General features: G+C 38.8%; 1 protein-coding gene across 1 annotated transcript in view; it reads left to right on the top strand.

Moving 5' to 3' along the window:
- INSR (insulin receptor) overlaps window positions 1-10,002 on the top strand; it is a 137,698-nt gene extending 127,696 nt beyond the window's left edge. The window contains exons 19-21 of the mRNA XM_077270397.1: window positions 3,082-3,211; window positions 5,585-5,719; window positions 6,362-10,002. Of these exons, the coding sequence (XP_077126512.1) occupies window positions 3,082-3,211; window positions 5,585-5,719; window positions 6,362-6,689 (593 nt within the window). The 3' untranslated portion in view covers window positions 6,690-10,002. The remainder of the gene's footprint in view (window positions 1-3,081; window positions 3,212-5,584; window positions 5,720-6,361) is intronic.
- The last annotated feature ends 7,361 nt before the right edge of the window (window positions 10,003-17,363 follow it).

The raw sequence follows: 17,363 nt of genomic DNA, 5'->3' as shown, positions 1-17,363 counted from the left end.
GCCAAAAAATCATCATGATGACTGTTATTTCTGTGCAGTGCAAGTGCAAGGATTCAATAAGCATAAGAAACGAAAATGGGAGTAACATGGAATCTGCAAGAAGGCCTGTCCCTCATTGTGAAGATGTGCCTGTACCTGTGTTTACCATAAATAACAGTCATCATGATGATTTTTTGGCTCTCTCCACACCATTGGAACACCAAATTTGAAGCTTTTTCTTTGTCCTTTGCTCCATTTTCGTAATAATTCGATACATGCTTTTCCCACTATGTGTGGTGCCCAAAACTTGTCTTGGTCCCCAAGCATAACCCCAAAATAGGCAAAATACACTTTTTTTACGAAGTCTGTTATGTTTCTTCTATGTTTTGGCAGTGTGTATTCACCACAAATGTAACAGAATGAGTCTGGATCGTTAAGACAACTTCTTCTTGATGAGTTCATGCTTTTCACTGGAAAACAGACAACAACATAAAGTTAGTGCCAAAATCAAGCTATGAACAAACTTTTAGAACACTAATTAACACAAAACTATATTGAGAACTGCTCAGTTCAAGTACTAATCCAAAGAAATTAATGAGATGATGCGTCGCATTTACCAACAAGTGCTATAAATAAGATACCAAAAATCTCAAAAACTTGAGCCAATCTGGCAAAACTGATAGCATATTCAGAATCAGCACCCCAAAAATACCCCAAATTCATTAAAATATTTTGGACACCAGAAAAAAATTTTTTTTTTGTTGACCTGTGTTATCTATCATATATTATGTTTCATTTAATCTTCTGTTATTGTGAACATATGAGGTATACAATTTGTTGGAAAAGAAAAGTTGTTAAGGACTAATACATATTGAATATTTGCATTATTGTGCAATGGGCAAAAATGTAGAGATATTTAATAAAGGGAGACTGGGCAAAAATAATCTATAAAAAGGACCTAATTTGAGTGCATTAAGGTAACCAGAAAAATATTTAGAATTGAGAGTCCTCAGTGGTTGATACCTTATAATGGCTAACTGAAAAGATGGTAACAAATTGCAAGCTTTCGAGACTACACAGGTCTCTTCATCAGGCAAAGACTAAAAGAAATTCTGAAGAATCACATATTTATGCACAACACAGCATAACACATTAACACAGCACATTAAAAGGTATCAACCACTGAGGACTCTCAATTCTAAATATTTTTCTGTCTACTGGCTAACACGGTACCAATATATATATCTTTCCTGTATTAAGGTAACCAATCATTTTTCTACTCGAGTATAAGCCGAGATTTTCAGCCCATTTTTTTGGTCTGAAAGTCCACCTCTCTGCTTATACTCGAGTCATACCCAGGGGTCGGCAGGGGAGGGGGAGCGGGGGCTGTCTAATTATACTCACCTGCTCCTGGTGCGGTCCCTGCAGGTCCCTGGCTTCCCAGCGCCCCAGCTTCTTCCTGTACTGAGCGGTCACATGGTATCGCTCATTACAGTAATTAATATGCGGCTCCACCTCCCATAGGGGTGGAGCCGCATATTCATTACTGTAATGAGCGGTAACGGTGACCGCTGAGTACAGGAAGAAGCTGCGGAGCCAGAAAAACAGGGACTGCACAGCGCCAGGAGCAGGTGAGTATAACGGGGAGGGGGAGCGCAGCGCTGCGCGATAGTCACCTTTCCTCGTTCTGGGCGCCGCTCCGTCTTCAGTGACGTCCTCTGCAGTGACACTCAGGCCAGAGGGCGCGGTAACGTAGTTAGTGCGCACCCTCTGCCTGAACGTCAGTGCAGAAGACGCTGAAGATGGAGCGGCGCCCAGAACGCGGAGCAGGTGAATATTGAAAGTGCCTGAGCGACGGAGAGGTGAGTATGTGATTTTTTATATATATATATATATATATATATATATATATATATATATATATATATATATATATATATCAGCAACAGCAAATGGGGCAAGTGTCTGTATGGAGCATCTATGGGGCCATAATCAACATTTGTGCAGCACTATATGGGGCAAGTGTCTGTATGGGGCCATAATCAACGTTTGAGCAGCACTATATGGGACAAGTGTCTGTATAGAGCATCTTATGGGGCCATAATCAACGTTTGAGCAGCACTATATGGGGCAAGTGTCTGTATGGGGCATCTTATGGGGCCATAATCAACATTTGTGCAGCACTATATGGGGCAAATGTCTGTATGGAGCCTCTTATGGGGCCATAACGTTTGTGCAGCATTATATGGGGCAAATATCTTTATGGAGCATCTTATGGGGCCATAATCAACATTTGTGCAGCATTATATTGGGCAAATGTGTCTATGGAGCATCTTATGGGGCCATTATTAACCTTTATGCAGGATTATATGGGGCATATTTTAATATGGAGCATCTTATGGGGCCCATCATGAACTGTAAGGAGCATTATATGGGGCTCCTGATTCAATATGGATATTCAAAAACACTTAACCTACTGATGTCTCAATTAATTTTTAATTTTATTGGTATCTATTTTTACTTTTGACATTTACCGGTAGCTGCTGCATTTCCCACCCTAGGCTTATACTCGAGTCATTAAGTTTTCCCAGTTTTTTTGTGGCAAAATTAGGGGGTCGGCTTATACTCGGATCGGCTTATACTTGAGTATATACGGTACTTATATATTCTATAAGATAGGAATATTGGGGCAGTAGTCCTCTGAACTGCTCCTTATCTGCAGCTGATGCTCCATATCTCAATGTGAGCTGCCTAAAGTTGTCAGATCATGTTGTCAGCTGAAGTGTTGCAACAGCAGGAGCTACTGGTTGGAGACCACTGTGGTAGAAAGTCCATTAGAAATTCTAAATCAGTTTTGCCTTAGTTTTCCCTGTGTTTGTGCGGCTTTCCTCCCACCAAGACTTACTGAAAAGGAATTTAGATATTGAGCCTCAGTAGTGACAGTGAAGCACTGTAGAATACTATAGCGCTATATAAGAAGATAAAATAAAGATATTTTAAAATTTCTTGACTTTTTTTCCTGCTCCTTTTTTCATAATGCATTTTTGGTTGGCAATTGTCTAGCTTGCTAATTATTGTCATGTTTTTTAAAATTCTTGTTAGATTTTGGGATGACCCGTGATATCTATGAAACTGATTATTACCGTAAAGGAGGAAAGGGTCTGCTACCGGTGAGGTGGATGTCCCCTGAGTCTCTCAAAGATGGCGTATTCACCACATTTTCAGATGTCTGGTACGAATCTCCTAGTTAGCTCTTTGTTTCTTCTATTGTTTTTTTTTCTTCTCTTTTTAAGGTTTTGGGATATTCCGTATGTCACTAATTTTATATACCGTATTTTCCGGCTTATAAGACGACTTTTTAACCCCTAAAAATTGTCCCAAAAGTCGGGGGTCGTCTTATACGCCGGGTATGGCGTGTGCAGGGAGCGATCCTGGATGTTCCCAGGGTCTGAAGGAGAGGAGACTCTCCTTCAGGCCCTGGGATCCGTATTCATGTAAAAAATAAAGAATAAAAATAAAAAATATGGATATACTCACCACTCTGAGAAGCCTGGCTGTCACCGCTGCAAGCGTCTGCCTCCTTTCCTAAGAATTGCAGAGCGTGAAAGACCTTCGATGACGTCACGGTCAGGTGACCGGTCACATGAGCGGTCACGGACCAATCACAAGACCGTGACGTCATCGAAGGTCCTTCACGCTCTGCAATTCTTAGGAACGGATTCAGACGCTTGCAGCAGTGACAGCCTCTCGGAGGGGTGAGTATATCCATATTTTTTATTTTTATTCTTTATTTTTTACATGAATATGGATCCCAGGGCCTGAAGGAGAGTCTCCTCTCCTTCAGACCCTGGGAACCACACACCGTACAAGATGACTGGGCATATAAGATGACCCCCGTCTTATACAGCGAGCATATCCCAAATTCCATATTTTATATGGAAAAGTTGGGGGTCGTCTTATACGCCCAGTCATCTTATACACCAGAAAATACGGTAGTTTATATAGTGTTGTGCTGTAAAATCATATATTTATTATTTTAACTAGATGGTGGCCCGACTCTAACGCATCGGGTGTTCTAGAATCTGTATGTATATATGTATGTGTGTGTGTATATATATAGAGAGAGAGAGAGAGAGAGAGAGAGAGAGAGAGAGAGAGAGAGAGAGAGAGAGAGAGAGAGAGAGAGAGAGAGAGAGAGAGAGAGAGAGAGAGAGAGAGAGAGAGATATAGAGATATAGAGATATATATATATATAGAGATATAGAGATATAGAGATATATAGATATAGAGATATATATATATAGAGATATATATATATATATATAGAGATATATATATAGAGATATATATATATATATATATATATATATATATATTATAGCAGCCACATAGTATATAGCAGAGGCCACGTAACACAGACAGCCACGTAGTATATAGCACAATCATGTAGTATATAGGAGCCACTTAGTATATAGGAGCCACGTAGTATATAACACAGCCACGTGGTATATAACACAGCCCACGTAATATATAGCACAGCCCACGCAGTATACAACACAGCCCACGTAGTATGTAACATAGCCCACGTAGTATGTAACACAGCCCACGTAGTATGTAACACAGCCCACGTAGTATGTAACACAGCCCACGCAGTATATAACACAGCCCACGCAGTATATAACACAGCCCACGCAGTATATAACACAGCCCACGCAGTATATAACACAGCCCACGCAGTATATAACACAGCCCACGCAGTATATAACACAGCCCACGCAGTATATAACACAGCCCACGCAGTATATAACACAGCCCACGCAGTATATAACACAGCCCACGCAGTATATAACACAGCCCACGCAGTATATAACACAGCCCACGCAGTATATAACACAGCCCACGCAGTATATAACACAGCCCACGCAGTATATAGCAGTGTGGGCACCATATTCCTGTTAAAAAAGATTGAAAACAAAAAAATAGTTATATACTCACCCTCCGGCATCCAGCGAAGCTGTCCCGATGCGCGCGATGCGGCCGCCAGCTTCCGTTCCCAGCGATGCATTGCTAAATTACCCAGATGAGTCATCTGGGTAATTTCGCAATGCATCACTGGGAACGGAAGCTGGCGGCCGCATCTCGCACATTGGTGGACGACGAAAGGTGAGAATAGCACGATTTTTTATTTTTTTATTATTTTTAACATATCTTTTTACTATTGATGCTGCATAGGCAGCATCAATAGTAAAAGTTGGTCACACAGGGTTAATAGCAGCGTTAACGGAGTGCGTTACACCGCAGCATAACGCGGTCCGTTAACGCTGCCGTTAACCCTGTGTGAGCACTGACTGGAGGGGAGTATGGAGCGGGCACTGACTGGACGGAAGTAGGGAGGGGCGAATTACCGGCCGCTACCAATCAGCGTCTCGGGATTTCCGTTACAGACAAACAGACGGAAGTACCCCTTAGACAATTATATAGATAGATATTTTACTTATTTTTTTTAGTTTTTCTTACATGCTTTTACAATGCAATGTGGCCCATGTTCATTAAAAGTTGATATTGCTAGTAATGCCCTAATCACAACCATTTTCCTTTCTTTCAGGTCGTTTGGTGTAGTACTCTGGGAAATAACAAGTTTGGCTGAGCAGCCATATCAGGGGCTATCCAATGAGCAAGTGCTCAAATTTGTTATGGATGGAGGCTCCCTTGAACAGCCAGAAAACTGTCACCCTAGACTGTAAGTTTTTTAAAGACAGGCTGTTAAAGTCCTTGTGCAACAGATTTACACTTACCATTTGTCAACTTGCAGAATTTTCAGCTTGTTCCTATTAATACTGTCTTGTTAAAAATCATGCAGATCAAATAGGTTCTCTTGCTGACCTGTGCCATTTTTGCCTGGTAAACAACTAAGGAGGTGGAACTCTGTCAAGGGGATAGGGCGTGACATTCCTTTTATCTTGCTGAGAGCAGAGAGGTGTTTCTGCTGCAGTCAGTTGCCATACAGCTAGACACAGAATATTCAAGAGAAGGAGGGAGGATACAACTGTAGGTATGAATGGAGATTCTTTCCCATATAAAAAAATGCTGGCTGCATCGGTCAGAAATAGAAATTAAAGTATGCTTTCTTCCCCCTTTCCTTCAAACGTATATAGGTAAAGGTAAACCCTTCAAGTAAAGGTCTCTGTAATAAAGCTGAAGTTATAGATCACCAATTAGTCAAGTTGTCAGTCATGTAAAATACTAGCAGTAAGTAGCATGGGTAACCTGTAGAGAATAGACTCTGGTCTTCTACATGACCTGAACAGAACTCAGGTCTTCTACATGACCTGAACAGAACTCAAACATGTTTTTCATTTTAAGTCTGACTTTTGTTTTTCAGTCACAGTCTGATGCAGATGTGCTGGCAATATAACCCCAAGATGCGCCCCACTTTCTTGGAGATCATTCAAATGCTGAAAGACGACCTTCATTCTAGTTTCCAAGAGGTGTCCTTTTACTACAGTGAAGAGAACAAGCCACCGGAGACCGATGACCTTGAGATTGATTTTGAAAATATGGAAAGCACCCCTCTGGACCCATCTTCATGCTCACTACGGGATGAGGGACAGCGAGGAAACCTCTATGAGGAACACATACCCTACACCCACATGAATGGGAGTAGGAAAAATGGACGCATTCTCTCCCTCCCACGTTCCAGCCCCTCCTAACACACAGAGCTCTGCCCTCTGAAAGTTAACTACCCTCCGTCAAATCTCAGGACAGAACTGTGCCCATGGCTAGAACATCAAAACACCAACGCCCTTTTCAGGTTTTGAATGTTTCATCATCCCATGGGGTTTTTGACTGTATGTTCTTGTGTGCTTTTTTCCATTTTTTTCTTTAAATCAATTGACAGGCTGATTATTGGGCGAAACCGAAACTGTGAACAGACCTAACAGAAGGAAACCATTCTTTTCAACTACAATTCATTGCCTATTTATTTCCAGTGGCTTCTTATACAAGCACGGTAAATGTGTGCGATGCTAACAAGTGGGAGAGAAGTAAATGCTTTTGGAGGACTAAAACACACACACCTAACATAATATAACGGATTCTCTAGAAGAAGGCAACGTTTAATCTATATCTTTACCTGTTCTGGATTAAGGGTAGCAGAACCTCAGTGGAGGTATTTAAACCCAGGTCTCGACATTGGGAGTCTCTAATTCAGGTTTCCCATACAAATCAATGGGAAAGAACTTTCAGAAAGAAGTGAAGATGTTCTGGATATAGACCAGCCAGTTTTACTTCACACGAAACCTCTAATATGGTGAAGTTCATGTGTACCTTACATGTTACCCCATCTACTCATTTTCCTGACCTGCTGAATTGTCACTACAGTAAACATATCACTTGCACATGAGCTGCATAAACTGGGCTCCTGCACCCATGTTCTTTCTGCGCAGAATGCGTCTACCTTCTTGTTGTTCACCTTGTAGTCAAGAATCTGGAAGATGCTGATGGGGTGATTTTTGCTTGTATAGCTGAAACAAACCTTTTGGGATGGTTGTGATTTGTACGTCCGATACGTTGTTAATCAGACCAAAAAGGGAGCAGTCTCTTCCCATCCCTTTTCCTCTGCATCACAGCCTTAATTGTTAGTGTGCCACATATTAAGCACACACAACAAAGATTGGGTAGTCATTGCGTTAACCCGAAAATAAGAATCCAAGTTTTTCGCACTCACCATTTTGCAGCCGACCGATCTTCATAATTTAATGTAAGGGTTTTATTTATATCAGTAAGCAAGGTAACTGGTCACAACTTCTGTGGTTTGTGTAAAAGCTTCATAAATCAGCTCTTGCCTGATGTGAACTACAAGTAATATATAGCAGTTGCTTGTTTTCATGTATACGCGATACATATGTGTATTTCTTTTTTATATATAACCTCTGATGGTGAAAAAAAAAAATCCCTATTACAAGCTCCAATTATTGGTTAAATTGATTTCAAAGTCTAAATTTATGATCAGACCACAAGGTATATATTATTTTTTTTCTGTCTTATTTTCAAAGACAAAAATTGGGATCTGAAACTTTTACACAATACGTTCTACACTTTTGAGCTGTTCCTGGAGATTTTTTATTTTATTTTAGGCACTCTGGAATTTATTGGGATTGTTTTTAACACAATATTGTGTTCATTGATAAGAGCTGCACCGTCTATTAATGTGAGACAAAAGTGCAGTCATAATATTCACTCTTTAGCTCCTTTATTGTCATAGCTCCTCGGGTTTACTAACGTCATTACTATGCTGTGTGAAAAATGTGCCTGGACACATTAGAGCAAAGTTGACCAAACACAGCGAATTTGGCAAAACCGTCTGGCTCTCCTAATATGGGGAAGCCGCTGACTCCCCTTTACCCGACAGTGTCAAGGGAAATAAGGATCAGGCATGTTAAATTTTAATGACGATCCTTTGCTTTCACGGGAGAGAAGCTGCCGATGGAGGTGTCTGGCCATGGCTCGCTCCCCTCTACCAGCTGAATACACATGCACTTCGCCTGAGTGTGTATGTGTTTTTGGGGGAAGTGGGAAGAAAAGCTTTTGAGGCTGTATGAGCACCTTTAAGTCACAATTTAAAAAAAAAACACAGTTTGAAATAATGGGATTGGAAGCATGCCAGTGCTAGTAGTGTAGCACAGTTTATTAGAAAGCCACTTCTCATCGCTTCTTCTGTAGTACTAGAGCAGACTCTTTGTATTCGTCCATTGTCACGTCACTGTGTATAGTCTTTAGTAGTAGTCATGACGTGCTCTCACCTGAATTTGGTGATGTCCTCGATTAGTTCACGTATGGCTTTTTGCGCAATCCAACCTTTGTTTTTGTACTATAATATAGTATAATATAGTCCTCTAGGGCTCTACTTCATCCTTAGATTTCTCTCTCTAAACTTGTATGTATTCTATTCTCTGTATGTTTCCTTACTCCTAGTACTAATGCGGTCATGTTGTACTTTTGATCTGCTTGAAGCATTTACAGGATATTGTATGTCCATAACACCCCCCCCCCTACAGTTTTAGAATACTGTGTAGTGTAAGACTGTGTTTTGCTGTTCCACCTGAATTCCCCTAGAAAAGTAATTTAGACAAACCTCCATTGGGGTCATAAACAACAGTGACACGAACGGAGCTCAACTTTGTTCAGACAGCACAAGAACGTAGAAGACCACTTTTCTTCGAGAGAGTCTCGGCAATCGGACACTTTGTAGAAATTTAACGCCGTTCAAGCTATCGCAGTTTCTGTTTTTGGAAGGAATTGAGTTCAGGTGGAAGCCCCGCAGAAAACACTGCGTGAGCAGGGCCTAACCTTACCTTATCCTGACTTATAAAGGCTGGTACCTCAGTCTATACACAGTCCAATTGTGGAAATCACGGGACAAAGGTACATAGAACAGAACTTCACCATCAGGTTGAACTTGGCACCACCAATTGTTAGGAGTGTTAAAAATTGAGCTGTGTGCCGTTTGTCATACTCTCCTTAACTACGTTTGTGCTCCTTCCAACAATAGAAGACAAATCTATCTGTAAGTAGGTGGCTGAGGTATGCTGCTTTCTGTCCAAAGTTGTATAATGTGTTTTACAACATTGTCTTGTCTTTTGTAGTGACTTTTGTGAGGAATAACGGTATATTTTCCACAAATGTACAAAGATAAGAAATCTCCCAACTGTTCTTTAACACTATCACACTGCACGTTGCAGCCGATATATACTTAACAGGTCGCCTACTAGACAATCTTACAGTTAATTCTCAAGAAATCGTATTCAACTTTGCTAGAGCTGATCTGTAGTCCTCCTTAAATTATGTCTTGCGTGAAATCAGTTTTTCTACCACTGTCTGTCGTTTATTCTAAAAGTCCCAATATTTCATTGTAACATTCAGCCTATTTTACAGTGCCTATAAATTCTACGATAAGCCCTAATTTATGTAAGAATCCATCCCCCGCCCTATCAAAAATGAAACATAAAAAAAAATCCTTGTAGTAAAAAATAAAATAAAAAAAAAAAGAATTAAAAGGTAAAATAAAAATTACAAAAAAATACACTACACTTTTAGTGGAAATGGCAGAAATATTAGTATATATTGTCAAGTTCCTTTTTGTAATTCTACAGATTTTTCTTATGAGAAAATTGTATTTATTTTAATATAATGAAGATCACTGTACAGAAATTAAGTAGCTTTGATAGTAAAAAAAGAAAAAAATATCTCGTTTTCTCTCTATACATATATATATATGATAAGCGCATGTACATTTTTTTATTAATGGATGTGAGAGGCTGGAGGAGCGTAATTTTATTTTTAATCTGTGTTTGTGTTAGCACATTATCTACCTCAATATATTGTACATCGATAAAGTTAACCCCTGTTGTGCTGGAAGACAAGGGTATTTATTAAAGCACCTCAAGTTTTTTTGTTTTTTTTTTCTTCCACATTAACAACCCTGTAGTCAGAGGGACTAAAATGGTTGAAAGAATCAGTCTAGGCTGTGAGCACTCCAGCATGCAACACCTTCTAGGATTTGGCAATCTTGAAGATGTCTCTTTTATGGATGAATAACTTAAACATTTCAATGATAAGTTTGTAAATTGATTTTGAAAATCTAATATATTGATTTGGTTTGATAAAAAGAAAATGTCAAGATGTTATCTCTGTACACGACAAATCCCCTCAGACAGAAGTTATATATAGTTTTTAGCTTGTTTGTTAATTTTTTGGGGGGCCAGTGGAGATTACCATGCTTCTATTTGCCAGTGTGAACCAGTATGTGCGTCAATTTTTGCAAATGCATTCTACTTTTTTTTTTTGCTGTTGTGTAGTTTTCTATGACGGAACACATTACCCAATTCGCCTTATAGTCTTGGAATCAAATTGAGACGGGTGGCAAACTGTATCGGTCCTGCATTGGCTGCTTACCAATAATTTAAGGTTATTACTATGACCCCTAATGTTAAACTGGTGCTGGGCAAAATCCATGTTCTTGTGTTTTTGAACATTTTAGGAAGACAAGTACTTCTACTACTAATAATAAGTTTAGCTATAAAGTCTTTACTTGACTTTAGATTCTAGATAACATGGAGACCTGGGGAGACCAATTCATCTTTTGTGGGGGGTCTTAATTTGTTTTTTTTCTTGAGGCATTTCAAAACGGCACACTTTGTTCATGAATTTTGTGCAAAGTAAAAATGTTCTTCATTTTGCCTCTTTAGAACAAAAAGTTACATGTTCAACTAAAATGATGGAAAATCATCCGAAACCCCAAGCTACAGTATGTCCATAATAAACATAAAGAAAAAGTAGGTGAACACAAAGGCACAAAGTAAAAGAAGAATAAAGCGCAAAAGAAGAAAACAGGCGAAAACCACAAAAAAAACTAGATAAAAAAAAATTTGCAAGTGCATTAATGAATCGAGCCCATAGTGTTTTAACTGAGGTTTTCACCTTGCAGGTTTTTTTTAATCTTGAATTCACTAAAAAAGTGTTTTTTTCTTCTTTGTGTTTCATTCTTTTTAGATTGTCTAAATCGAAAAGCCACCCATAGATGCATGTCACAATTTCCCATTCTGAGCTGACATTCCCCAGAGGTTATATTTTAAAGGGGCTGTGTACTACTTGTGCAATCCCTTCTTAAATGCTGTATTGCCCTGTTTTAAAATAGAGAAAAAAAAAAAGCAGGCACTCTCCTTCCCACCAGCACCATTCCAGAAATGTTGGCTCCACGGTCATCCGTGCTCACTTGACAATGGTTATGACTAGAGATGAACGAATATGTTTGGGAAATGATCACCGAATCCAAAGTTGCCATATTTGTACCGAATTTGTTTGATAATAGTTTCCAAACATATTTGCTCATCTGTACTTCCATTTACTCCAATGGCGTTCGAATATTGCAAATATGGCGATCGTAATCCAAACACAATGTTGAAATATTTGCTCATCTCTAGTTATGACGTGAGTGCTGTAGCCGATCAGCGGCCACTAATGGATTACATTGCATATATTTTCCTCCGATGAAGCTTGTACGTCAAGAGAGATGTAGTTGTTGCAGCCCATTACTAGCTGCTGATTTGGCTGCAGTGCTCACATGTACCGTGATAGCAATGTCACATGGGCATCGGGAGACCCTGGAGACAACATTTCTGGAATAGTGCTGGTGGGGGAAACCCATTGCCAGAAACTCTAAAACCGTGTCGGAGGGGGAGTACCTGTTGTGGTGTTTGTTTTGTTTTTAATATTTTTTTTTTAAATGAGGAATATAGCATTAATGAAGGGGTTGTCCAAGAAGTGGACAAACCCTTTTAAGGGGCGTAACTGCACTTCTGTGAGCATTGTATTTATTCTGGAACTTGGTAGTGATCTGAGCCTATAGATTCCACTTATGCAATTTTGTCCCCCTTAGCCACGTACTGACCTGTCTTCAGAGCATAACATAAGGCATTAGACACTTTTCATGGTCCTTCATGCTAATATCAGAACCCTCCCACAGCTAAAGAGTGTGATTCCTACTTGATTTTCAAGGTTACTGTCCCATGATGTAAGAAATTAGCCATTATTTTTCACTTGTCAGATCCATAATAAAGACAAATCTTTTATAGGATAAAAAAACTTGTGGGTTGCAAATACCCCTCTTGAGGGGTATGGCAAATTTACTAGAAGGCACTTATCTTGACCTTTTTTTTGTATTGCGTGTGGCCTAGAACAACTTACCCCCTCCTCCCCTTTAGTAATAAAGTACAAAGACATGTAAAAGTTTGGGCACCCCTGGTCAACACTACTGGTATTGTGAACAGTTAAGTAAGTTGAAGATGATCTCTAAAAGGCCTAAATATAAAAATGACACATCTCTTTTGTATTTTAGGCAAAAAAATTAACATTTTTTACATTTTAGGAATAGCACAAAGGTAAATGAGCCAATGAAATCGTTTGGACACCCTTGGAGATTTGTGTACTCGGATAACTTTGACCAACGTTTCAGACCTTCATTAGCCCTTTAGGGTTATGGCTTGTTCACTATCATCGCTAGGAAAGGCCATGTTATGCAAAACCCAGCTTTATAAAAACCCAGTCTCCTCTACCCTTGTGCAAACAAACAGCAGCCAAGGGTTTTTCTAAGCAGCTGCCTAGCACTCTGAAAATGGTGGAGTCCCACAAAGCAGGAGAAGGCTAAAAGAAGATGGCAAAGTGTTTTCAAGTTGCCCTTATCCCAGTTCTAAATGTAATTAACACAGAGCAGTTAACAGGAACAATGGAGGCCAAGATGGGGTCTGGAAGACCAAGCAAACTTCAGTGTGAGCTGCTCATAGGATTGCTAGAGAGGCAAATCAGAACCCCCACTTGGCTGCAAAAAAACCTTCAGAAAGATTTAGCAGACTCTGGAGTTGTGGTACATTGTTCTACTCTTCAGAGACGCCTACACAAATATGGCCTTCATGGAAGTCATCAGACAGAGTTCTCACCATAAAATTCAGTGTCAGAATTATACAAAAGAACATCTGAACAAGCCTGATGCATTTTGGAAACAAGTCCTGTGGATCAATGAGGTTTAAATAGTACTATTTGTCCACAATGCTCAAAGGTATGACTGGAGAAAAAAGGGCACATTATTTCAGGAAAAGAACATCTCACCGACCATTAAGAATGGGGTAGAGGGAAGAATTGATTCAATGAGATTTCAACAAATTGTTTATGCAAACCTAAACCTCTGTAAAAAAAAAAAAGCTGAAGTTGAAGAGAGGATGGCTTCTACAAGTTGATGAGGATTTTAAACACACCTCAAAATCCACAATAGACGACCTCAAAAGGTGCAAGCTGAAGGTTTTACAATGACCCTCACAGTCCCCTGAGCTGAACATCTTTCAAAATCTGTGGTTAGACTTCAAAATAGCAGTGCATGCAAGATGACCCAGGAATCTCACAGAACTGGAAGAATTTTCCAAGGAAGAATGGATGAAAAGCCCTCAAAAAAGAATTGGAAGACTCTTGTCTAGCTACAAAAAGCATTTATAAGCTGTGATGCTTCTAAAAGTGGGTGCTAACAGGTAATAACCATGCAGGGTGCCCAAACATTAGCTTCGGCTCATTTTCCTTTTTGTAATTTTTAAAATGTAAAGGAGATATATATAATTTGGGGGGGGGGGGGGCTTAAAATACAAAGGAAGTGTGTCAACTTTAACTTTAGGCCTTTTAGAGGTCATTTCATCTTTAACTTGCTTAACTGTTCACAGTAACAGTAATTTTGACCAGGGGTGCACAAACTTTTACATGCCACTGTACATCTTACCTTTAAACCTACCACCCCCTTCCACTTCTTTCCTTATTACATGGAAATAAACAGGGAGTACTGCACTTAAATCCGCATGGTCACTTTAATTTACAGATGATCTTTTTGATCATAAATGGATTGGAGTCTGCTAGAATTCTGCATGCCTAGCTACGGATTCTTTTCTAAAAAGCAGTCCACATAATTGCCAATGGTCAGATTTTTGACAGATAATTAATATTCAAATATATTTTAATATTTTTGCACAAGTATTAGCATATATTTATACCAAGCCTGACTCTTCCAGAGTGGTCTATTGTGAGATAAAGAACTACTATGGTAATGAGGACTTATGAAGATACGGTTTATGAGACATATACACTGCAGGCCTGTGAATTGGCACTGTGGCGGTATAGCAACACGTTCTCCGTTCCGGTGATAGGACTATATCAAATAGTTCAAGTGAGTTGCCCATAACAGATGTGAAAAGATCATTTTTTTAATATATATATATATATATATAACAAAGGAAAAACAACTAGCAGTCCCTTTTATAATTGACTCTTTAGTTGCTACTGGATGTCCCGGTGCAGCAGAACATAAAACGTTTAAGGGAAAGTCAAGTTTTGTTGTTTTTTTTTCCCCTATACTTTCCGACTATGGTTTTATGTTCATGAGGTGTATACTCAAACTGAATTGTTCTTGCTGAGAGAAATCTGTAATGTTTTTTGATCACATAGGTGGCCATATTGTATAAATGTGGCAATTACCGTCTATAATGTTTTTTGAAATTGCTACATTATGGGAGGGCAATTAAAATAAGATGCATGTTACATTCCCTCTAAATGTTTCACAGTTACAGTTGCTGTGATCAGAAATTGGTTCCTCATTTTTACTATTGTTTTCTTACAACCATGGTATGCTATTTTTTTTCCCTAATTTTTCTTCAGTTTTTTTTATTAGTAATATGTATTACATGCTGTGTACCTTTTTTAAGCTCTTCGCCATAATTCCGTAAGCACACCAGTTTTACGGTAAGAACAGGAAATAAGTTGGGTGTAGCTGAAGGGCAAAATCATGGGTTTTAATTATAAGAAATATTCTTTGCCAAGCAGCAGAACTGTCACATTATTTTATCATAGTGAAGATAAAATCAGATATTAGTTTTTACACCAGTGATTACCTAAACACCTATGGGAATTGCCTATACCAACTTTTATGCATTTTTCTGTTTCTTTGCAAGTCAACCAGGATGAAAAGATGAGCTAACCAATGAGCACAGTCTGAATTGTTTAAAGCATTTGCTTTTTTTTCTTTTGTAATGTTGTACGTCACAATCCACAATGTTGTTGTATTGGGTGTGAAGAGTTTTTCCTTCGCAGTACTGCTGCTTTTTGACCGATTGCATGTGGTACCCGGGAACGTCTTTCTTGCAAAGTTGTATTAAGTGCTTGTATTGTTGCAGTATAATTAATGTGAATGTAATTAAAATTATTTTTAATGTTTTTTTTTTCTTCCGCCAACTGATATTAGCTTTTTAGAAAATAGAAAAAAAATACAGATTACCTCTTGGATCTTTAATTGAACTTTAGCAAGTTGCTAGTTGTGCATTTTTTTTTAGTGTAGCCGAAGTCACCTCTACTTCCCGTATGCTCTTGTGAAATTGAGGCATGTGGCTGATTTAATCTGTTCACGCTCACTTTACATACCCTATCAAAGTACATTAATATTTTACTTTTGTGTTGCCTCCTGAAGTAGGCCTTAACTATCCTTTCCTAAGACTTATATGGAAAATTTGGCTTTAGACTGGGTTTCCTCCCCCCCATTCCCCAAAAAGAGAGCTCTGAATATCTGTCAGTGTGATGAATACCTTGTTTCTATTGTATATCTATTATATCTGTGTTCAAGGAAAACTCTGAGCAAACTGATCCAATGTGTTACTAGTGCAGGGCCTGAGGGGTTGGTGCATGACTCAGGAATTCTTTTTGGTGTCCTCTAAATCCTTATATTGCTTTGCCCGTCTGGTCTTGCACTGGTCATCAGTAGTGTATCGGTTTCCTTTAAACATCATCATAACGTCTAATGTAACGTTTTGTGTTTTAAATGTATTCCCCTTTCTGCCATAATTCTGTGTATTTAATGTGGCGCCTTATGAGAAATGTTCCGCTTTCTCTCTTATACCAATCTTCCACCAGGGACATAAAATTAACTTTTTTTTCACCGTCTGTTACTGGAAGGGAGTTACATCATTTAAGGAGGTTCTGGAAAAACCAGATGTAAATTGTTTGAAAAATGGGAACAGGACGGGCCCCCACTTCCACGCTATCGGTAGATTGATCATGAAGAATAGACTGCATTTGCCAAGATTTTGAGGATAGCGAAATTATATTAGAATTGGATTTCTTAAAATCTGTAAAACTACTGGTCTCAAAGGGGAAAAACAATGGTCAATTCGGAATAATGTAAAACTCTGTAGGGCGTAATGTGCCAATTGTGCCCTATGAAGTTGAACTCTAGCCAAAGTACACTCGTCTTTATAGCCTCCCTTTCTTGTCACATGGACAACTGATGTTTGTTTGTTAACATGTATTATTTAAATTTGTTGACGATTTTTGAATACCATTAAGGATATATACTACCTATTAAATAATCCCTTCTATTTCAAGCAAACCAGATCTCAATTATATAAGGGTCTCTACAGACATGTTTTTAATTACGTACCTTTTATTTAGTTTTTTTTTTCCCCTCAAATTGTTCCTGAGTACATCTTCCAAGAGACCAAATATGTGCCATTTTTGGATATTTTGTGTAACGCCACAGATTATTCTCACCAGTGCGACAAAATGTTCCGATTATGAGGAACCTCCAGCATTCTGAATGAGAATTGCGAAGGTCGAGTCTGTGAATTATTTGCCTATATCTCATTTAATGCCTGTGGGTGCCATAGGGTTCATTTACCTTACATTGTTCAAGCACGGATGTCTCCTTTCCCTGTTTTCTTTATATAAAAATATAGGTTTCTTTATTTTTAGCATCATAAAAAAATCAACCAGATATTACCACTTTTACTTCCTCATAAGAACTTTGT

Source organism: Ranitomeya variabilis, chromosome 1 (assembly GCF_051348905.1).
Source record: "Ranitomeya variabilis isolate aRanVar5 chromosome 1, aRanVar5.hap1, whole genome shotgun sequence".
In the NCBI taxonomy this organism is placed as follows: domain Eukaryota; kingdom Metazoa; phylum Chordata; class Amphibia; order Anura; family Dendrobatidae; genus Ranitomeya; species Ranitomeya variabilis.
The sequence above is the reverse complement of the archived record's forward strand: the minus strand, read 5'-3'. Positions and strand labels throughout refer to the sequence as shown.